The 24134-nt window shown below is 42.1% G+C and overlaps 2 protein-coding genes across 6 annotated transcripts in view; one reads left to right on the forward strand and one right to left on the reverse strand.

The window, feature by feature from the left end:
* The window catches only part of LOC129774771 (uncharacterized), a 131628-nt gene that overhangs the window by 53790 nt on the left and 53704 nt on the right, over positions 1-24134 (reverse strand). The window lies entirely within an intron of this gene.
* LOC129774594 (uncharacterized) lies at positions 12147-17522 on the forward strand. The gene has a single exon (XM_055778357.1). It carries the CDS (start codon positions 12147-12149, stop codon positions 17520-17522), a length of 5376 nt encoding a protein of 1791 aa, XP_055634332.1.

Here is a 24134-nt window from a genome sequence, read left to right on the forward strand (position 1 = left end):
ATTTATTTATTTTTAGGCTCATTTGCATTTAAGCTATAACAGAGCCGAATTTTAATCGTGTACATGTCACATGTTTATCATATCTAAAAATAGCACATTACATAGTTGTCATTTTTGGCGTAAGAGTATTCCTTCTATACTACTGCATATGGTACATTACACAGTAATGGCCATTTAGGCGTAGGAGTGTTCCTTCTGTTCCTCCATTATCCTCAGCGGAGACAGCTGAGTTTTGAACTCACGAACGATCGCTTACTAAGCGAACGCGCAACCTATGAGGCTACGAAGACCCCCAATTGTGATCATTATGTTTATGAAATTTGTCAGGTGATTTTTGGTGATATTGAAATCAATGTACACTGAAATACAAATTTTCAAAAAGTTTTTCTACGAAAAGATTTTCTACGATTAAAATGATCGAAAAGAAAAGATTGATTTTCGTGATATTGACGAGAGCATAAGTGAAAATTTTAAAGAACTTCCGATCCACCTGAAAATTGGTATGTAGGGGTTTTTGGGGCCGGGGAGGGTTTTCGCGATAGTTTGGGACCCCTCCCCCCTCTCTAAGGGGGGTAGGTGCTGCCATATAAATTAAACACAAATTTCTACATTACTCGGGAATTCATAAAGCAAATAAAACGAAATTTGGCATATGGAGGTTTTAGGGTGCAATAAATGATTCTATGATAGTTAGACTCTCCACCACCCTCTCTAAGGCGGGGGGGGGGGTGTTGCCATAGGAATGAAACATAGGAATTGAGATTTTAGGGTGCAATAAATGTTTAAGAGTAGAGGCGATGGGTCTGTCTTTATTCTATCATATTTTTTGTATCAAACATTTATTCCATGTAACAGAGAAACATGTTATTTGCAAGTGCATTTAAAATCTTACACGAGAATTGCGCTTAGTAAGAAAACGTGAATGTTTGAAGGTATTAATACGAGGGTCACTATTTATATTTCGGGAATTGGCAACACTGATGTCATGTGAGTCCATCTGACGGTTCCATCGTAAAGTTTGACATTCTTGACGACATACGTACTCAGAACATTTTGTCATACGGACGCTATTTGTTTATTTTATATTTAGTTGAAAGTTTGGTCTCGGCAAAAAAATGGAACTGAATCGTGAACATTTTCGTGCGATGATTTTTTACGACTTTCGACGTGGATTATCACAACAAGAGTGCGTCAATCAACTTAATTTTTGGCGATGAAGCTCCATCAAAAACCACTGTGTATCGCTGGTATAGGGAATTCAATCGTGGTCGTAGTTCGCTGTCCGACGAGTTTCGTGAAGGTCGTCCAAAATCGACTGTAGTGCCAGAAAACATCGATGCTGTGCACGAAATGATTAAGCAAGATCGTCATGTAACCTATTGTGAGATTGAGGCATCCCTAAGCATTAGTTCCACCAGCATATATGCGATTTTACATGAACACTTAGTTGTGCGAAAATAATATTCACGTTGGATCCCTCATAATTTGACAATCGCTCAAAAAAAGGCTCGTGTCGATTGGAATAAATGCTTTGAAAATTGGTTTAAGCGCAAAAGTGTATCGATCATCGTGGCGAGTACTTTGAAAAACAATAAAAATATATTCGCAGCTTAACTATTTGTTTTTGTTCCTATTCCCGAAATATAAATAGTGACCCTCGTAACAAAAAACAAATTTTGGGAGGGACGAAGTTTGCCGGGTCAGCTAGTTACGAATACAATGTGCAAATCGTTTATTCCTCACTTATATGATTAAGTAACATTAGAGCGAATAATAATTACCATTGGATAGCTAACGTTTGCATTTAAAAAAGGAACAAAAATTGGCGATTTTTCATGGGTTTACCTTCACACGCACTGACGAAACTACCCATGAAGCAGCAATCATAGTAGCCCATGAGCCTAAAAAAATTTGACAGCTCTATCAGTCGAACTCTAACTCTAACCGTGATAGCGAAAACAGTGAACCTATTCCGTTCAGAAGTGTGCGCGGTACCCCGCAGCGTCGAAAACGGACATCGTACGGCACTGTGTACGCCGGATACGCCCGTTCCGGCATCTGCAACATCTTAGCACTATTGGATAACAATTAAAGCATCGAAAGAAAGCCCGGTTGCGAACGGCTGACGACCCTGAGCGACAAGGCCCTGGCGAACATGGACATACATGTCAGGAAGCGCAAGTCCCGTCCATTGGTCTCGGAGCTGCAGGCAATGACGTAGCGGCGGCGGATGAATGAGATGGTCAAGTCGATTTTCCCGGCGAATCGCAACTATCTCACCCTGGATGACAACGACAGGCAGGGCACTCCGTATTTTGCATCCCCCACGAAGGAAGTGAGCTCCGAAGTGAAGTTTATTTCACAAACCAAGTTCCCCAGAAGGTGCTGCTGTGGTTGACAATCAGCGAGAGGAGGATGTCAAAGCCGCTCTTCTTTAGTTCCGGACTGGCCGTGAACGGGGAAATTTATACTACGAAGTGCCTGCCGGAAGTTGTGTCATTCATCAAGAAATACCATTAGGGCGAAGACGCGGTGTTCTGGCCGGATCTGGCGTTGGCCCACTACTCGAAGCGATCGTTAGAGGAGATTTTTTTTTTTTTATTAAATCGTTTATTTTTACAGGCTCAGTTACATAAGTTTAAAGGAGCCAAACTCCTATTTGTATAGTTACAAGTATATATAAACATTTTTTATTAATTCTAATGTTAATGAAGTAGAGAACCGATTACTCGCGGCTTGCTCGAGTTTAGAAGGGTGACATTTTGTTTCAGGAAAAGGATGGGATATAAGGATATGTTGACAATGTTCACACTCACATTCGCACTCACATTCATCATACTCAATTCTTAAGCCTATCTTATATCTAACATGTATTTACATTTCACCTTATTCTATTGTTAGTAAGAAGGGATTTGATTTCTCGCGAAGGGAAAGGAAAAGGAGAATATAAGGATATAAGGACCATCACACACGAAGATTGATAGCTTTTAGGAAGACATATATTTGGGACATGTAATCAAGGTCTAAACCAGCTAACACATCTCTCACCGGCACATTGGGCTGCCTTCCTCTAGCCCGAAGAGAGTTTTCTAAATTCGATCTGGCAACAAGATACTCCTCGCACGACCAAACAACGTGTTCGATGTCGTGGTAACCTTGGCCACAAGCACAGATATTGCCATCGGCAAGATTAAAACGAAAGAGTAGCGCGTCTAACGAACAGTGATTGGATATGAGTCGAGAGAAGGTGCGAATAAAGTCCCGACTTAAGTCCAGACTTTTGAACCATGGTTTGAGGCTAACTTTAGGGATAATCGAGTGAAACCACCGGCCCAATTCATCTTCGTTCCATTTACGTTGCCAGTTAGCGATGGTATTTTTACGGACTAAAGAATAAAATTCATTGAAAGCGATTTGACGCTGATAAATATCGCCTTCAATTGCACCTACCTTTGCCAATGAGTCAGCCCTCTCGTTACCCGGAATTGAGCAATGTGAAGGGACCCAGACAAAGGTAATGACATAACAGCGTCTGGATAAAGCACTCAAAATTTCTCGTATTCTCTCAAGGAAGTACGGCGAGTGCTTTTCCGGCCTCACTGAACGGATAGCTTCGATAGAGCTAAGACTATCCGTTACAATGTAATAGTGTTCAACAGGTCGTGAGGCGACGCTGTCCAGCGCCCAATGTATTGCTGCCAATTCAGCAATATACACAGAGCAAGGATTCTGAAGACTGTGGGAGGTGCTAAAAATTTCGTTGAACACTCCAAATCCTGTGGACTCATTCATAGAGGACCCATCAGTAAAGTACATATTATCACAATTGACACGCCCATACTTTGCATTGAAGATCGTAGGAATGATCCCCGATCGATGATAATCTGGAATTCCATGGATTTTCTCCTTCATGAACAGATCAAAATGTACAGAGGAATTGATGTAGTCAGGAAAACAAACACGGTTGGGAGTATACGAAGAAGGATCAACCTGCATGGAGATGAATTCATGATATGAGCTCATGAATCCTGAATGAAAATTTAGCTCGATAAGCTGCTCAAAATTTCCGATCACCAATGGGTTCATAACCTTACACCGGATGAGGAACCGAAGAGATAATAAATTGAAGCGATCTTTTAGTGGGAGTACGCCTGCCAAAACCTCGAGACTCATGGTATGCGTTGAGGGCATACATCCCAACGCAATACGGAGACAAAGATACTGAATTCGCTCGAGTTTAATGAGATGTGTTTTGGCAGCTGATTGAAAACAGAAACTGCCATACTCCATCACTGAGAGAATAGTTGTTCGATACAACATTATAAGATCTTCGGGATGGGCTCCCCACCATGTGCCGGTAATTGTACGGAGAAAGTTTATTCTTTGTTGGCATTTTTTACTCAGATACCTAATATGGGCCCCCCAAGTACATTTGGAGTCGAACCAGACCCCAAGATACTTGAATGACATAGCATGAGTGATCGGTTTACCCAAAAGTTGAAGCTTTGGTTTTGCTGGTCTATGCTTCCTAGAAAAAACCACCATCTCTGTTTTCTCCGTGGAGAATTCGATCCCTAGCCCAATGGCCCAGGTTGAAAAATTGTTCAAAGTATCTTGTAAGGGTCCTTGCAGGTCGGATTCGTTTGATCCTACGACAGACACCACTCCGTCATCTGCAAGTTGTCTTAGGCTGCAATTTTGTGTAAGACAATTGTCGATGTCGCTTACATAGAAGTTGTACAAAAGGGGGCTTAAACATGAGCCCTGGGGGAGGCCCATGTAGGAGACCCGATTTACTGTCGAATCCCCGTGAGAAAAATTCAACTGTTTCTCACAAAGCAAGTTATATAACATATTATTCAACAGAGGCGGCAGACCCCGAGAGTGTAATTTGTCTGACAAAACCTCTATTGAAACAGAATCAAAGGCCCCCTTTATGTCCAAGAATACTGAAGCCATTTGTTTTTTTTCGGCGTAAGCCATTTGAATTTCTGAAGAAAGCAACGCAAGACAATCATTCGTCCCCTTGCCCCTGCGGAACCCATATTGTGTATCTGAGAGTAAGCCATTCGTTTCAACCCAATGATCAAGGCGAAACAAGATCATTTTCTCCAACAATTTCCGTATACAAGACAGCATTGCTATTGGGCGGTACGAATTTAAGTTGGACGCGGGTTTTCCGGGTTTTTTAATAGCTATAATTCGCACTTGTCTCCAATCATCTGGAACAATATTATGCTCCAGAAACCGATTGAATAAATTCAACAAGCGATGTTTCGCCACATCAGGGAGGTGTTTCAACAAGTTGAACTTAATTCTATCCGTTCCTGGAGCCGAATTGTTACAAGAAAGGAGAGCAAGAGAGAATTCTACCATCGAAAACTCGGAATCAAGATCGCACCTATCTTGTGGTATATCTCGAACAATTTTTTGCACAGGAACGGAATCGGGACAAACCTTGCGTGCAAAATTAAAAATCCATCGATGTGAATATTCTTCGCTTTCATTCGATGAAGAGCAATTTCTCATGTTTCGAGCCACTTTCCATAATATTTTCATTGACGTTTCTCGTGACAAACCTCCCACGAAAGTTCGCCAATAAGCACGTTTTTTCCCTTTGATCAAGTTTTTAAATTGATTTTCAAGGTCCAAATACGTTTGAAAATTCTCAATGGTTCCACGTTTTCGAAAAGCTTTAAATGCGTTCGATTTATCCTGATAAAGTTTGGAACATTGGCTGTCCCACCATGGATTGGGAGGCCTTCGACGAATAGTGGAACCTGGGATGGGTTTCGTTTGAGCGCGAACCGCGCTGTCATAGATCAAACGAGAAATGAAGTTATACTCCTCCAATGGAGGCAAACCATCTTTGGAATTGATGGCTAGAGCAATCGCGTCCGCATATTTTTTCCAGTCAATGTGTCTTGTGAGGTCATATGCCATGTTTATAGATTCAGAAGAATTCGACCCAATGGTGATGGAAATTTTGATTGTCAAGTGATCACTACCGTTGGGGTCCTGGATTACATTCCACTTGCAATCTAACGATAGTGAATTCGAGCAAAGCGAGAGGTCAAGAGCACTTGGGTTAGCAGGAGGTTTAGGTACACGTGTTGTTTCCCCAGTATTCAAAACGGTCATATTGAAGCTGTTACAAAGGTCATATATCAACGATGAACGATTGTCGTCGTACTGTTCCCCCCAGGCAGTTCCGTGAGAGTTGAAGTCTCCCAAGATCAATCGTGGCTCAGGAAGGAGTGAGCACATGTCAACAAGTTGCTTGCGGCTAACCGCAGCTCTCGGAGGCCAATACAAACTGACAATACAGAGGTCTTTGCCTCTGATGTTTGCATGACAAGCAACAGCTTCGATCCCTCCAATAGGTGGAAGGTCAATTCTAAAAAATTGGTGGCACTTATTGATCCCCAATAGTACCCCTCCGTATCTGTCATCGCGGTCCAAGCGTATTATATTAAAATCGTGGAAAGAGAGATCATTTTGAGAAGAGAGCCAGGTTTCGGACAGAGCAAAAACATCACAATTGAATTTATGAATTAGAAATTTGAAAGTATCCAATTTAGGGATAAGACTACGACAATTCCACTGTAAAACAGTGATATCTCCGACCTCTCTATTGAAATTAGACATCAAGAGAGATAATCATTGCAAGGAGGGGCCATGTTTGCATCAATTGCTGCAAAATTGTCTTTAACACTGGAAGCATTGAGATGACAATGGTTCTGATGGAGTCGGAAACGTTAAAACACGTGAAGATTTGATCCACAAGGTCAGTCAACTTTATAAATCCCGATTGGGAAGTTGAACTGGACGGAAAAACAGGGACAGTTGGGGTTTTTGATGTCCCCTCGAGTGCTGGGCCATTCGAAGGTGAATTATTCCCACGGAAACCAGGAGGAACTTGATTTTGCTTGTCCGCTGCACTCGATTTTTTAGGCATGCTAACAGGGGGTATCACCGGAGGGGCTTGTCCTTGAACTTTGGGAGTGGTCACATTTTTGCGCCGGGGATTCCCTTGGAAAATGAACGGTGTGTCCCCGTTAGCTGTGTCCGCTTCTATTTCGTCAACGGGCAACGTGGCGAAGACATTTTGTGTGTTGATTGGTTGTTGTTGTTGGGCCAGTGGCGAAGCGCCCTTTAAAATATCCGCAAAAGTGCGTTTCGAGCGTTCCTTCAAAGAGCGCTTCTGTTTCTCCCAGCGACTCTTGTAAGTTTCACAAACTGAGAGCTCGTGTGGGGATCCCCCGCAATATGGACATTTATGCTCAGTCGCACTGCAGGATTTCCCCTCATGTTGCTCTCCGCAAGTGGCACAGCGCTCCTTGTTGGCACAATAATCTGAAGTGTGACCAACTGACTTGCATTTTTGGCAAGTCATGGGCTTTGGCACGAAGAGTCGCACAGGCAATCTCAATTTGCCCACCATGACGTAGTCAGGTAGAGCGGAACCAGCAAAAGTTACTCGAAACGAGTCTGACGGCGTGAATTTAGTTTTTCCCTCTTCTTGGGATACTTTTCCTAGTTGGCGGCTGTCCAAAATTTTAACACCCACCAACGGGAGTCTTTTAAATTTACCAACTCCTTCTTTTATCATTTCGCACGTCAGACCAGTTTCAGTTACCACCCCCGAGATTTCTACGTCATGGGAGGGCACGTAGACGCGATACTCTAGGGAGAATCTCTCGTCGATCACAATTGCATTCGCGTGTTTCCGATCACTCACGACAACACGCAGTTTGTTCGGTCTAACCTTAGAGATTTCGACCACGGAGGAATATAATCTTGCCAGATCTTTCGAAACCTGAATGACATTAATTGCCTTTCCTTTTGGTTTAGGCCGGAAAAAAACAACCCATGGACCAGCTCCAAGTGCATCGTCTGGATAGACCTTGACACGAGGAGAGGAAACAACTGAGGGGGAGGACGAGGTCGATTGTTGAACGGGAGCGGTATCAGTAGGGCTGGGAGGCAAGTTCGGTAGTAGAGCGGAAGCGGGAGCGGGAGATTGAGGGGGCGAAGAGGAAAAGTTTGCCAATTTTCTTGAGGGGGGCTTGTTAAGGTAGATTACCTCTTTCTCTGAAGAGACATCTTCTGAGGGGGGAACGCGTTTAAGCGACTTCCCAGCCCCCGTTGTAGCTAGTGAGGAGGAAACAGTAGTTTCAATCTCCATGTTAACATGACCTTCTGCCATTACGGCAGATATAAAATAATATAATTCTTATTTTTTTTTTGTATTTCTAAACCTAATATATATTATACCTAAATCGCACACCAATGCGAATGAAATGAAGCGGTGTCTCAATCGAACCGCGTGGCAATCGCTCGGCACAGATGCAACGGTATATCGCACCACAACACGATGATGGAATCGATGACGATGCTAAAGCACACACAGCGATGATACGGCACACGCACCGCGTCCGCCGTGGGGGACTTCTTCCTCACGCTGGTAGTGATTGCTGCTCTCCTCACTCGCGCAATAAAGAGAACCCCGTTAGGGCGAAATAACTTCACCAGCCACGAACTGATAACGGTATAATCTCCACTTTATAATAATCGCGAACAAATTTGCGACCGATGTCTTCGGACTGCGCGAGCTGAATGTTAGAGGAGATGGAGCGGCTGAATATCGATGTGGTACCCAAGTCAGTGAACCCGCCCAACGTCCCCCAGCTGCGTGCCATCGGGAGTTTCTGGTCAAACCTGAAGCGAAGATCTACTCCAACAATTTTGTCGCGGAAACTGAGAAGGAATTGATAAATAAAACGAATGTTTTGTTCGCCATGGCGAATGTTCCGGTTAACTGCCGGAAGGCCGCTCGCAAGTGCGTAGAATTTTTTTTGCAAGTAAGCTAATGTAATTACCTTCCATGGTAAATTTATCAAACTCAATTATCTGTCTCAGTTTTTTTATCACCATCCTAAAAAAACCATTTTTTAATGCAAAAGTTATTCACGATAAATTTGGTTTTCTTATCACGCCCGATCTGTTTTTTATGTAGCAAGAACCTGACCGTTCGTCGTTTCATTCCTGAGTGCATCGGGATCGAATTCGAAATAATATCAGAAACCAAAATTTCAAACCCAATCAATTACTTTGTATCGGTTTGTGAATAACACTTGACTCTGTTATAATGTCATGAATTAGATACAAATTGAACACTTGACAACACTTGTTAAATTAATCGCAGCTCACCTACCAACAAGCTCTCGAAAATCCAATTTTATTCATTTTATACCATCATCGGACACCCTGCATGAACCACGTAATCCATCAGCCAGACAACAGTGAAGAAGCATGGAAATTCAACAGCTCCAACTAAACTCATAAGCAAAAGAATAAGATGAAAAGCAATGACGAAAAACGGAGCAGATTTTCCTCCGCTCTTCACACATTTCCGGATGAATAAAGGCAGTGAAGTACAAAAGAAGGATACATCCCATGTCATCCCTTTCTACGGCTGCGGTGCGGTTTGAATCTCTGCAATGTGCATACATTCACTTACTGTTTATGTATTTCATAAGCTAAATTCATCACCCCACTGTTGCATTTGTAAGAAGACTGCTTAGCGTGATCCAGGCTATACATTAACATCATCATCATCAGCAGAAACAGCGTTCTTATGGGGCACGGCTTTGATGATTTGCCTCATGCAATTTTATCACGCGTGTCCGCCCATAAGCAATGTGCAGCTGCACGCAAGGGTGCGCAATATATGTGTACATGTATGTGTTCTCCGTTGGCGGTCGGGATACGTAAGGACACGAAAATTACACGCCATAAGGTACCTCCACTGTAATTTACTGACTAATGAGACTGCTATTAGAATTAGTGGGTATTGAAGTCTACCGAAGTTGGTGGAATAAGGCTGAATTGGAATGGTTTCCCTCCCCGATTGGATTCTCGAAAGGTCCAGTTCTACTTTGAATGGTACATTATTTACCAGACAATGCAAAATCGATTTCACGGAGTGCATTTTTTCTACTGAATCCAACTCAGCACGCGATGAACAACCTCTGGTAAATTCGCTATTTGTAAGTCCGTGCTGCCAAATCGGTCTGTTTTCATGTACCATGCATGGCAACGCTGATAATCAGTTTTTCACCAAAGGGTCACTTCAATCGAAATATTACACACACATACAGTTACACTTGATTAATGCTGTGCCGTTTTGTTTACGGCAGCAATCGGCTAGACATTCATTTTAGGTAGCCCCTGTCTGTTTTTTTTGGAAAATACCCTCCGGGTCGCGTGTCGAGACATAAAATCCCCTAATCGCACACAATTTCGGCTGTCCTCGCCCTTTCCCGGCGTTTCCCCACGAATGATGACGTTAATTCAGACAAAAGCAACGGCGACTGTCACAAACCTACCCCTTAAAATATTGTACACGCTCACAGTTCGCTGCACCCTCGCGCAAAGTTAACCATCAGAATTTTTCCGTTCAAAGCAAAAGCAAAACGTAGCACTCGGCTGGAAAACAGGTCGGGATGACAAAAAAAACCTCTCGGAGAAGGATAAGAGATTTGTTTGTATCCACTTCATCTCTCTTTCTCTACCTCGCAAAGAAGCTACCTTTTTGTAGCCTGATAAGAATCTCCGGAGCTGTGGTGTTTTCCGTTTTTTTTTTCACTTTCCTGTTACACGAGTGGTTTTGATTGGTCCGTACTCGTACTCGAGCTAAGCCCCTCGACGTGTCGCACAGAGTGCCGGCGGACAGTGGGATCTAAGTAGGCGATTTCATTTAATTTGAATCTCTTGTTCCCTATCGCGATGAAAGGAGGCGAAGTGCTCCTTAATGCTGCTGGGAGGCAGCTACCTACAGGAATACATAGAAACATCCTTGCCACTGGCTGCTGTGAGGTGTGATCGTCGAGGGGTCGTCAAGTGATTTGTGTTGGATGGGAATATTTTGAATGGTTTCCAGTGATAGGGAAAATATTCATACGAAATGAGGATTTTTTTATCCCATTTGTTTATTTATTTAGGCTCATTAGCATTTCAGCTGTAACGGGGCCGGGTTTTTAATCGTGTACATGTTACAAGTTTATGGTTTCTATAATTTTTGAATTACACAGTAGCCATTTAGACGTAAGAGTATCTCTTCTGTTCTTCTATTATTGTAAATTTCTAAACTTTTTCTCATCATAACATTGTTCTATGGGCAAAATAGAACAAATACAACTGTAAAATACAATTTAAAGCCAATTAATTTGTTGTTGAACCCTATCGAATACATAAGCCAGATATGCCATCAGAACAAAATATTTCATGTCTATTGTTTAAATCGGCTGGTCACCACACAGATGTAATTACAATCAGTGTCAATAAAGATCTCGAAGCATCAGCATCGTCTTTCATCTCGATCTCGTTCGGCTTATTTTTCCATTATTGGAAGAAATTAAAATTTCGTCGTTTTTCGAATTAATCTCCTCTCGTACATCGCAATTCGCGAATTATACTTAGTGTCGTCTCGAACATGGTCCTTCGAGCCGGATTTCGGTTGGACGCGGTTATCACATTGTGGTGAAAAGAACACGTGGCTCCGAAACTGAAGAATTTCTCGTTTGTTGAGCGCCAATTGACAAAGCGAATTGTGTGCCGATTGCATCAAGTGTTCGTAGGAGTGCTAAATCAAAAATTCTCAGTGAAATTTCCAACATTCTTGGACATTGTGGATCCACGTGGTTATCGATCTATTGTTTCGCGATCGGTTACCTCGCGAGCCATTGTTGGTGATCTATTGTTTCGCGAAGGATTGGTCAGTGAACTATATTGTTTCGCCATTTCATTGTTGGGTGATCTACTATCCCGTGAACAATTGTTTGAGAATCCATTGGGTCGCGAAATATCTCAAATATCTCGCAATTTGTCGTCTGGAACTAAATCGAGAGTGACTAATAGTTTTCCCACTGGAAATAAGAAACGGAATTACGAAAGAAAACGAGGAATTTAGTGGATTCCAGATTTCCAGTTCACGAAGCACGTGTTGCCGTGCAGCATCATCGACGCCATTGGCAATTTGAGTCGGTTGGTGGATGTTTTAACAGCGCTCTCAAACATCAGGTGGGTTCGTTCCATACTATAATTCGAATAACACGAACGAATCTTTCTCCGAATTTGTCGAAATGTCGCAAATCGAACAGAAAATATCCGATGATATCACCGCGATGCAAGCGCGTGTAGATAATATAACAAGATCAATGAGAAGAATAGAAGAGTTCACAAAAAGGTTCGATGCGGAGAAAGATTCGGGGCAGGTTTCGGTAAGGTTGGCTAGGCTTGATGAATTGTTCGAGCATTATGGCGAGACGGTTTTGAAGTTGCAACTTCTCTCTCCAGTGTCGAAGAAGGAGTATGAGGGTCTGTTGGATGATGCGGAGGAACGATTTTATCGATGCAAATCAATCCTAACCAATGTCTTACCGAAACAACCAGCTACGAACCAATCACTATCAAATCAAACCGTAACCCAGATCAATCATGTGAAGTATCCCGAGCTAAAATTACCAGAATTCAGCGGCAAACTAGCTGATTGGCAGTCGTTTCATGACTCCTTTGATGCGGCGGTAAACTCATGTGCACAATTAAGCGCAGTGCAAAAATTTCAGTACCTCAAAAGTACACTGAAAGGTGAGGCACTCCGATTGATTGATCCTCTCGCTGTCTCATCGGAAAATTATCCCCTGGCATGGAAAACGTTAGTTAACCGTTATAATAACAAACGTCTCTTGATCAAGTGTCACATAAAGGCACTTTTCGACACTCCTGCAATGCGACGTGAATCTCCAGAGTCGCTTCTGGAGTTAGTTGACAGTTTTGAACGAAACATCTCCATTCTAAAAAGACTTGGTGAGCCTGCGGATCGTTGGAGCTCAATCTTAGTGTATCAGTTGAGTTTACGTCTAGATAACCGAACGCTAAGAGAATGGGAACATCATGCCTCGAGAGATACCGCTAGGGAAGATGGCGCGATAAATGACGGGATGCCATCGTATGTGTGCATGATTCAATTTTTACAGGATTATGCTCGAGTTTTACAATCGCTTTCGCCTGTTTCACAAATTTCACAGCAAACGTCTTATCGTACTGTGGAAACAAAAACAAAAATGAAGTCGTCAGTTTATCACGCCGCTGAATTCTCGTCGTCGTCCTCACCATCATGCCACAGCTGTGGTCAAAATCATTATCTCGCCAATTGTCCGAAATTTCGTAGGTTGTCGCCTCGTGAACGGTTGGATTTCGCAAAAGGTCATCGCCTATGTTTGAATTGTCTCAGAACTTCATCGCACATTTGTAAGAATTGCCCGTCATCGAACTGTCGAAAATGTGAACGCAAACATCATACGCTGCTACACTTACCTCCTCTCGAGTCGTCTCATACAGATCAACAGACATCACATCTGCCAATCGTAGCCAATCTTAACCAACCTGGTCCCCCACCTGTATTACCATCCACCCAAGTGCGACAATCAGCTCTTTGTCCCACCGTAAACCAAACCGCTCATTTTGCAAATTCTGGGAATGATATTGGAGTCTCATCAAATCTGTCGGAATCTCTAGCAGCACATTCGAATTGCGGCAGCGATTTGGTTCTTCTGTGGACTGCACTCGTCAACTTTGAGGATATGAGTGGAAAAATACATCCTGTTAGAATACTCCTCGATTGTGGATCACAATGTAATTTTATCAGTGAATCGCTCCGTCAAAAACTTAGTCTCGATACCGTCGTCTCTCGTGTAGATGTAGCTGGAATTGGATCAAGTATCGCAAAGGTTGAACGTTCGTCTGTCGCCGTCGTCTCATCTCGTGTAGCCCCCTACAGAAAGAAATTAGCTTTCCTTGTTCTGCCAGCGATCACTAGAGCCTTGCCACATAAGACCGTATCCTGTATCGATTGGAACATTCCAAATTATGTCTATTTGGCTGATCCTACGTTCAATATACCGGGTCCAATCGATGCTATCATCGGAAACGAATGCTTCGCGGAAATACTGCGATATGGAAAAATCAACCTAGAAAATAATAATCCCGTTCTCCAGAAAACCCTTTTTGGATGGGTGGTCTCCGGCAAATGTAAAGAAGACATCAACCCAATCTCGTGTCATTCGTATCATATTAGTCGGCTTGATAGCCTGGAAAGGCTAGTAACAAAATTTTGGGAGATGGAATCGTGCTCCTCAGTAGACAATTGGTCACCGTCGGAGCAGGAATGTGAAAATCATTTCAAGCAAAATACAACCCGTGACGATCGCGGAAGATATGTTGTCAAGTTACCGAAAAGACTCGAATTAATTTCCCAGTTGCGGGACAATAAGTATAACGCTCAACGTCGTTTCCTTGCACTTGAGCGGAAATTGGAAGCAAATCTTGAACTCAAAACCATGTATCACGAGTTCATTCATGAATATATATCGATGGGCCACATGCGGGAAATATCGGCGGAAAATGATCAGTCGCCTCAATATTTTTTACCCCACCACGCGGTGTTACGCCCCGAAAGTTCGACGACGAAGCTTCGTACTGTTTTCGACGCGTCATGCAAATCGCAATCCGGAATGTCGCTCAACGATGTGTTATTGACCGGACCCACAATACAACAATCGCTCATCGCTCTAGTAATGCGATTCCGCATGCATGCGTACGTGGTAACCGCCGATATCGCCAAAATGTACCGCCAAATAATGGTACATCCTACCGATCAGCCACTACAGCGGATTTATTGGCGAGATGATAAAAACACAACGCTCAAAATATTCCAGTTACAGACGGTTACTTATGGCACCAACAGTGCATCGTTCCTCGCAACACGCGTGTTGAAGCAGTTAGCCGAGGATGAGAAGGTTAAGTTCCCGCTCGCTGCACCGGTAATCCGCAGTGATTTTTACATGGACGATCTTCTTACTGGCTGCGAAGATCTCAACAAGCTGAAAGAAACATGCTCGCAACTCGTTTCCATGTTAGACTCGGCTGGATTTCAGCTACGTAAATTTTCGTCAAACTCCCAGGATGTCCTCAACATGATCCCAGAGCATCTGAGGGAGTCAAAAACCATTCTCGAGTTTGAATCTGGTTCCTCAATCAAAACCTTGGGATTGCTGTGGGAACCAGCATCAGACTTTATCAGTTATAATGTTCCTGATTGGTCACCTATTGAAAGATATACAAAACGAATTATGTTGTCGCGGATGTCGAGGCTATTTGACCCACTTGGATTGTTGGGTCCTCTCGTTGTGACTGCAAAAATCACAATGCAGCTCGTATGGAAGGAACAAATTCCATGGGACAGTACCTTGCCCCCTGTCATTCGTCAAATGTGGGAAGAATATCAAGTACAAGTAGCCCAAATCAGAAACATACGCATTCCACGATTTGTATTGTCCCTCTGCAAAAATAGTGCATTGCAGATGCACGGATTCTGCGATGCTTCCATGCAGGCCTACGGAGCATGCATATACGTACGATCTATTGCTCCTGACGAATATTGTACTGTTCGCCTGATCGCCACCAAATCTCGTGTCGCTCCCCTAGAAGTGAAGTCGATCGCTCGACTAGAGCTGTGCGCAGCTCTTTTGCTTTCGCAACTAACCAATACCGTTTTGGATAGCATTGGTCGCGTCCAAGAGATATTTCTGTGGACCGACTCTACTATAGTCTTACACTGGCTAGCGGCGACACCGTCAACTTGGCAGACCTTTGTCGCGAACAGAGTCGCCGAAATACAACGACTTACACCCAATGTAGTTTGGAGACACGTTCCCAGTTTGGAAAATCCCGCCGATCTGCTTTCGAGAGGGATGATCTCAAAGGATCTAATGGACAGCTCGTTGTGGTGGAATGGGCCGGAATGGTTAGCTACAACCAACCACCTTTGGCCTGATAACATTCGTCCTTCCCAGCAAGTTGCAGATCAATTTTTGGAATCTCGCAAAATATCACTCCATTCATCGTGTTCACCGTCTGAGTTAATTGAACAATATTCCTCATTGACAAAATTACTCCGCATAGCATCTCTCTGTCGTCGTTTTGCACACAACAGTGGTTCTGGCAATGTACGTCGTCTGGGTCCACTCACGAAGCTAGAAATAAGACAAACATTGTTGTCACTGATACGACTAGTCCAGGAACAGCATTTTTCTGCAGAAATAAGCGCTCTCGCTGCGGGAAGATCTGTATCTCGTTCATCGCGTCTACGTTACCTCCACCCCATGCTACAGAATGGCCTCATTCAAGTTGGTGGCCGGTTACATTTTGCCAAGATTTCGCCTGACAGGAAGTTTCCTTTCGTGTTACCGGATAAAAATCCGTTAACTTCTTTAATTGCAGACACAATACACCAACAAACGCTGCACGGAGGATCACAACTGCTCCTGTCGACCATTCGTCACGAATTTTGGCCGTTAGGAGGTCGAAATCTGGCCAGAAAGACCGTCCACAATTGCGTGACATGTGCAAAGGCAAAGCCTCGAACCATTGAGCAACTTATGGGTCAACTCCCACCGGAAAGAGTTTCACCAGCATATCCATTCCAGTTTGTAGGAATAGATTACGCCGGACCCATTTACCTACGACCAAACACACGGAAAGGAGCACCTATTAAGGCTTACGTAGCGGTGTTTGTTTGCCTGGTGGTGAAGGCATCACATCTCGAACTAGTAACCGACTTAACTTCAGCTGCTTTCATCGCCGCACTTCGCCGGTTCATAGCCCGACGCGGGGTGCCAACTACCGTGTACTGTGATAACGCCACTAATTTCACAGCAGCGCAACGTGAGCTAAAAGAGCTACGCCAACAGTTTCTTTCACAGAAACACAAGGAAGCAGTACACAACGAAGCCAGCACACTCAAGATCGAGTTTCACTTCATCCCGCCACATGCCCCAACGTTCGGTGGCCTGTGGGAGGCGTGCGTGAAGTCTTTCAAACACCACCTCCGCAGAATAGTGGGGAATAGTCTACTCTCAGCTGAAGCCGTTTCCACAGTGTTGGCTCAAATCGAAGGCGTTTTAAACTCTCGGCCAATAACTCCCCTCTCGTCTGACCCAAGCGATCTACAGGCCTTAACGCCAGGTCATTTTTTGATTGGCCGTCCGATTCTGACATTACCAGAACCTGACCTCTCGGAGATACCGACGTCTCGGCTTGATATGTGGCAGAAGATGCAGCTTTTAACTCAGCACTTTTGGAGACGTTGGCAGGACGAATACTTGTCCACGTTGCAGACTCGCTACAGGTGGACAACAGTCAACCAAAACCTCCTCATTGGATCAATCGTGCTTATACGGGATGATAATCAACCAATAGGGAAATGGTCCATGGGGAGGGTTACGGATGTTCACCCAGGAGAGGATGGACTCGTGCGGGTTGCCACCCTCAGGATACCCAGCGGAAAATTAATAAAGCGTCCGATAACCAAAATCTGTCGACTACCAGTGGAAGTGGATGCTGTCACCGTAGCCGAGCGTCCACAATCAACGACCGAACCTCCAGCACAAACCGTATAAAAAAAAATATATTTGAATTGTAAAATGAATAATGTTGAAATGACTTTCAAGGTGGCCGGCATGTAAAATACAATTTAAAGCCAATTAATTTGTTGTTGAACCCTATCGAATACATAAGCCAGATATGCCATCAGAACAAAATATTTCATGTCTATTGTTTAAATCGGCTGGTCACCACACAGATGTAATTACAATCAGTGTCAATAAAGATCTCGAAGCATCAGCATCGTCTTTCATCTCGATCTCGTTCGGCTTATTTTTCCATTATTGGAAGAAATTAAAATTTCGTCGTTTTTCGAATTAATCTCCTCTCGTACATCGCAATTCGCGAATTATACTTAGTGTCGTCTCGAACAACAACAAAATGAAGATGGCTCAAAATGGAACTTCTTCGGATTTTGCGGTAAGCAACACATTTGGCCTTCAATTTTTATTTATATAAATAGAAGATATAGGAATGCGTTATTCCGCCTGAATATCCATTTCCACTTTCGAACAAAGATTAATTTCGTTAGCCCAAACATCGAATGGACTAACAGCGTTTATCATGATGTAATTTTCGAACATACGGGTATTCAATTTACCGAATTTTCCGAACTTCCTTCAGAGTTTTCCAAAAATTTCCCGACGGCAAAAGTTCCACAGGGAACGTTGACGCCATTCAAGAAGAAGATATTGCGAGCTATCCGTAGAGTGGACAATTTTTGAAATGGAAAGCAATCGCTACTATTCGGAGAAAGAAGGCCATCAACGCTGACACTCTGACCTTTTGTGCTTAACGACGCATTGTCATCATCGATAGTGTTAGAATGAACCGACAATAGCGTGAAGACTGACGCCGAATCATTGCCTTGTTTAGATAAAGGTATAGATTTTACAAAAATAATTTTGAGACACTTTAATATATTCAAATGGCGGAGGGTGGGAGATCTCCTGATATGGAGACCTCCAATAATGAGAGCAATAATAACGTTTTCCTAGCACTGGTCCATAGGTTGTTCTTTACCGAATGGTAAACTGCTGAAGGCCATTCAGATCATGACAGATCTGACAGAGATTTGTGGGGTTGGACCGAACAATCTGCGAGTTGTCATGTCTAATCGGTAGCACGTGAATGATATTGCTGATAGGCACTTTGCATTAAAGTACCGCGTCTATATCCCTTTCCATTGTGCCAAAATTGAGGGAGTGATAACTGATGCGGGTCTGACGTACGAAATCATAAAAAGTAAAGGAGTAGGCAAATTCAAGACGCTCCTCTCGAGGGGAGTCAGCATGCTGGACTATCGGAGCCAATTCGGAGGAGTCTCCCATGAAAAAAATTAAGGAAGTTTATGCCATCCGACTCGTTTAGAGTCACTTTTGCTACTTCCTCGCAACCTGACTAGGTCATGGTGGATAAATTCAGGCTATCTGGGCAATTTTTTGTGCCAAAGCCCATGACTTGTAAAAAATTCAGGTCGGTTGAACACACAGGAGCACTGTGCCACTTGAGGATAGCAAGCCTGCGACTGAGCAAATTGAGGGGAAGCACGAGTCTCGGCACCTGGAACTTATAAGAGTGGCTGGTATTCACTAAAGCGCTTTTCGAAGGAAAGCTCGAAGGGCGCTTACCCGTTAGCTCAACAACAACCACATCCAGTAACTATAAACAATTTCTTAGCTTCGCTGACAAATGACGGAATGGTCGCGAACTCAGTTAGCGAGGGTACATCGTTTATCGTATAGGCAAAAATCGAACGTGAGCCACATCACGTGCAAGCAAAGCAGCTGTTAAAAATTAACTGAACATTCGAAATGACCCTACTTGTCAGCATAGGAGAAATAGATAGAGAGAGACAAAGGTAGAGAGAGAAAAGGAGAGAGAGATAAAGAGAGATAGATAAAGAGAGAAAGATAAAGAGAGATCGAGATAAAGAAAGAGAGATAAAGAGAGAGAGAGAGAGAGAGAGAGAAAGAGAGATCATTCAGGTTTTTTATAGTGCTCAACAAAATCTGCTGTAATGCTGAAGATATTGATGTAAGTTCTAATATATGCAGGCAAATTTTTAGCCTAGTGTACTCCCTAAACATCTGTGAACGTTTCATATTGATACGTTTAGCAGTTTTTTCTAGCCGATTTTTGTTTGGAGTTTGGAGTTTGGAGTAAATTAGAGGTACATTTAATCGCCTGACCGTATCAGAAGTATAAAATGCTACGCGACTCTGGTTTTAGCACTTTTGATGTCGATGTATAAAATAAATAAATTTTTATCCGAGATAGAGATGGAGAGAGAGAAAGAGAGACATTTTTACTTTTTCAACAGAACTCGTACGTATTAATTATACTAATGTGATGTGTATAATTATTTTCCAAGAGAGATTCACTTTCCGAGACATAAACAATTTTTTGTATTGTGAGCTCATTCATGGTTCCAATTTTTTCACCATTTTCCTACACCTTCATTTATTGTATTTATATTTTATTGACAATGGATAAGACTAGTATAGCAAAGATATGAAAAGCATGGACGCACCCCTCGGCCACAATTCAAATCTATTACTCCAGCCGCAGTGCACAGAAATGCAAAAGATTTGTTTCATTTTTCCTGAGCTCGCAACCTCGTGCGGGTGGAATTTCCTCTATTTCTATCTCTGCTTTCTTCACTCATTCGTAGCAAAGAGGAGAGTGCTCGAGTAGAGCATCCACTACAGAATGGAAAGCAATGAAGCGAGTGGAAGCGTTTCAACTTATTGGGAAGACCTCGCCTCATGCCGCCAAGGAGTGTGAAAAACGCATAGCGTCTGGTAGCAGCAAATCTACCGAACAACACGGGGCTCTAACAAGGATGAGTCAATTTCGAAACAAATGCACCCAGCACTCAGTGCGCATTATAGGGAATACGAAATCGACTATAAAGGGGACAACAACAGGAGGGTCGATTCGAGACAATCTACCGTAACGCAATATTTGTGTTAGTTCTGATCCTAAATTAATAATTTATTACGTACGGTGCGATGGTTCCAGCCTGTTGGCTTGCACGAGACGAACGATTTCCTCGACTCTGGTGGGTGTGTGGAGCGAATGACGATGGTCCTTAGCTCTTCAGGTACGATGACATGAATGGTGTGCGGTTGGTTCGAAATGGGAGCATTGCCTGAGGGTTTCCAGCTATAAGGATATCCCCCACAAGAAAATTACATTAGAGTCATGGCTGTTCTTCTCTCCAGGCGACAGCGTAGGCAGATTCTACTCGTCGGATATCTATTGTCTTCCACAGAGAAACAAGTATATGAGAGAATCGAGTGAATGGATGGAAGATGTTGTTTGGAGAAGATACTGTTTTATTTCCCAGAATTATGGCAGCTCGCTCTGACACATTCACTGGTGTATTGAATCGCTGGGAAGCGTTAGTGATGGAATCGCACTGAAAATGGTTCGCTGCATCAAATTCGCATATGTGAATGAATTTAATTTCCGCAAGCTTCATTAATCATCTCACAAGCACAGAATTCATTTTATTTGAACCCTTTTGAGGCGAGATCCTTTTCGGTAAACTGAAACTAGAATGAAGGGGGAGGGTGGGGTGCTTTTAAAAAGCTTTTAAGCGTCGAGTTCATAAAATACCAAAAATGATGAAAATCAACACCTTCGAAGGGAAACAACATCAGGTGGAAACGTGTAGCGATGAGATGGACGAAATTTTGGCATATCATTCCAAACCCTTTTCAAGGAACACAATGACTGCTGTTTGAGTTCACATCGATTGTGAATAGGAAAAAAGGTGCCGGAATTTAGCATGTAACATTTTTTGCATAGTGCTAAGTAGGTCCAAATGCCTGAAGCCCTATCCTTGTTTGTAAATTATAGTTAGATTTAGTTCTGAATGAAATTATTGTTTGTCTATCCCTTAAATAAGCTAGCTTTGATACTTGAAACCAAAAAATGTATACATCATCCATAATGTTTCGTCATTTTTTAATGAAATCATGATTATGTTGGTGAGGATGGTCAATACATTACAACGCTTATATACTTGTTTTTCAAACCTGGAACCGAGACGATCTGCGAACGAATTTTTGGGACAACTAACCAAGCTTCAACCACAGTGACGAAACGATGCTTAAAATAATGCGAATTCTTCTGAAACAGCTTCAACCCGTCCTTGCAACGATTTAGTTTTTGGCCGAGCGTGAGCAATCGCGGATAGCGTTGTCATGTCCAAATGTTGATGGAAAATATTATGTATCCCTTCATTATAGATGTTCGCAGCCCTAGCAATCTCACGCCCTTACACACTTCTGTCATTGATTTTATCAACAATATATGAAGTAGTAACCTCAACAGAACGTCCAAAACGTCCGGCGTCACTTGTGCTCATATGACCACTCCGAAAATTTTGAAACCTCTTATAAACTGTTCTAATTGAAGGTGCAGAGTCACCATCAGTGTTGTCACATATTAATCTATACCGGGAACTGTAAAAATCTTTTCCATCTGTACTTTTTCTTTCAAAAATCTTTACCATTGAAAATATTCGTTGCAGAAAAAAACAGTTTTATTAGCATAAAAAACACTCAGTCACTTACTTACTAAATTCGTGTTTACATTTACTCACTACAATACAAATACTACATTTGCTGTAAATGTGTAAATGTTCATTAACTTTTGCAAACCTCGAATTACTCGTGCGTTTGATGATGATTATACATAATATTTTCAAATTTAGATTGCCTATTATAATTCAATAAAAATTTCGATCTGCCGCCACGATGTTCAATCAAATTCTTTGATCCTCAAATTTTGTTCATCGTATCGTTGCTGTGCCGACTTCGAAGCTTATTTGTTCAGATTATATTCCGAAAAAAAACCTATACTGAGGAGTGAGGCATAGTGAGATCGTAAGATGAAAGGCATCGAAGGGCCAGAAATGCGAGCGAAGCATCAATTCTTTTAGGCATCCAATTTTTGTTCGCCAATCCTACAGATGTTTGTTTTCTGAAACGATGATTTCCTTTCGGGACAATTTTACTTTTAGGGCATGGAATTCGTTCTCCAGATCTTGTGAAACCCCATTATAGAACGTTAATGTTGATGCTTGTTAAATTCCAAAAGTTTCTGGGATTTAATATTGCAGCAGCTTTGGGCTTCGGAGCTTAAAATAATAGTGAGAATGGTGAGATAAAATCTTTTAGCTTTTCAATTCAGGACTTGAAGGTTTTTCAGTTTGGGACAAACAATTCAATCTGTTGATCTGGGGTAAAATATACTCCAAAAAAGCAACAGAAATTGTTTGCTTAAATCTTTGAGGACAGTCAGTATTCTGCAAGCAAGTCTAAGTCTAATTTTTGGCACAGTTATACTGAAATCTGTTTTCATCTGTAGTATGACTTTTTTCAAAAATCTCTATCGCAATCTGTACAATTCAAAATATTAGTTGCATAGAAAAATTTGTCGAAAAAAATAGTACTCAAGCCTCAAATTACTCATTTGTTTGATGGTTGTTATACAAACTCTTGCTAAACTTTGTCTGAATCAGTTATTAAAAGATGCGAGCTGCCCTATGTTGCTTTCATCAAATGAATTCTAGATTGCGATCATCGTATCATTGAGGTTTGGTATTGTTTTTGTTGGCATAATCAGAAAAAATCATTCGGCAGTTGCCGAGGAGTGAGGCATAGTGAGAATATTAATATGCGAGCGAGCTATCTTTTTTTTCAGGCAACCGTTTTTATCCAGCAGAGATTTCTTTACGGAGTATTTTCATATCTAGGCACGGTATTCATTCCCCATGATAAAAACCCGAAAATACTTCTTTGATGCTTGTTAGATTGGGAATGTTTTTGGGATTTAATATTGCAACAGCCTTGAGGGTCTAATCAACGAAATTAAATCTCTGCATTATCTGTTTTACCAACTCCACGTGTTATTAATTTATCACACCAGAAAATCTGTACCTAATTGTACTTTTGTAAAAACATATGTACGTCTTTCGGGAACATATTGGGGTACAAATTGAAAATCGAGAATGGAGCACATCGTGAAAATTGTCCAATTCCAAACGCTTATTGCTCAGTCATTTCATGACGGATTGATGACATTTTTGCGTCAATCGATTTCGGCACTCCATAACATTTTTTTATATTGAAGAAAATAATATATGTCATCAAACTAACTATCGAACAATTGAAAAATCTCAATCCCTATCCTAACGGAAATACCCACTTCTGATTGGTCGAAATTGACGACACATGCGGCGGGTCCCTAACAGAGACATCTAAACCAAGCTGTCTGGGGGAAATCGGCATTGCAAATATATGCAAGTTGGTGGCATTATTATATTTCAAGTAAGGTAAGTGATACGATTAATTCTAGCAAATAAAATTTAAACTTGTAATTTTAATGTTGGTTGTTTCGTGAAATTTCATATCAATGACTGATCGTGTATTGTGAAAAATTGAGCTCAAGTGTAAGTGTAAAATTGTATATGTTAGCAGTTGTGTTAAAAATGACTTGATATATGAAACCATTTTTTTTTTCAATTTTTATAAATAACAACCAAGGTGTGTTCCCGCTCGAGAACGGGTCGTTTGGTTTAAGCTGTCTGTTTTGGTGTGTTCTTTTTCAACCAA

This window comes from Toxorhynchites rutilus, chromosome 3 (genome assembly GCF_029784135.1).
Source record: "Toxorhynchites rutilus septentrionalis strain SRP chromosome 3, ASM2978413v1, whole genome shotgun sequence".
Taxonomy (NCBI): Eukaryota; Metazoa; Arthropoda; class Insecta; order Diptera; family Culicidae; genus Toxorhynchites; species Toxorhynchites rutilus.

Coding starts and splice junctions, on each gene's coding strand:
- LOC129774594 (XM_055778357.1), top strand. CDS start 12,147: ATGTCGCAAATCGAACAGAAAATATCCGATGATATCACCGCGATGCAA.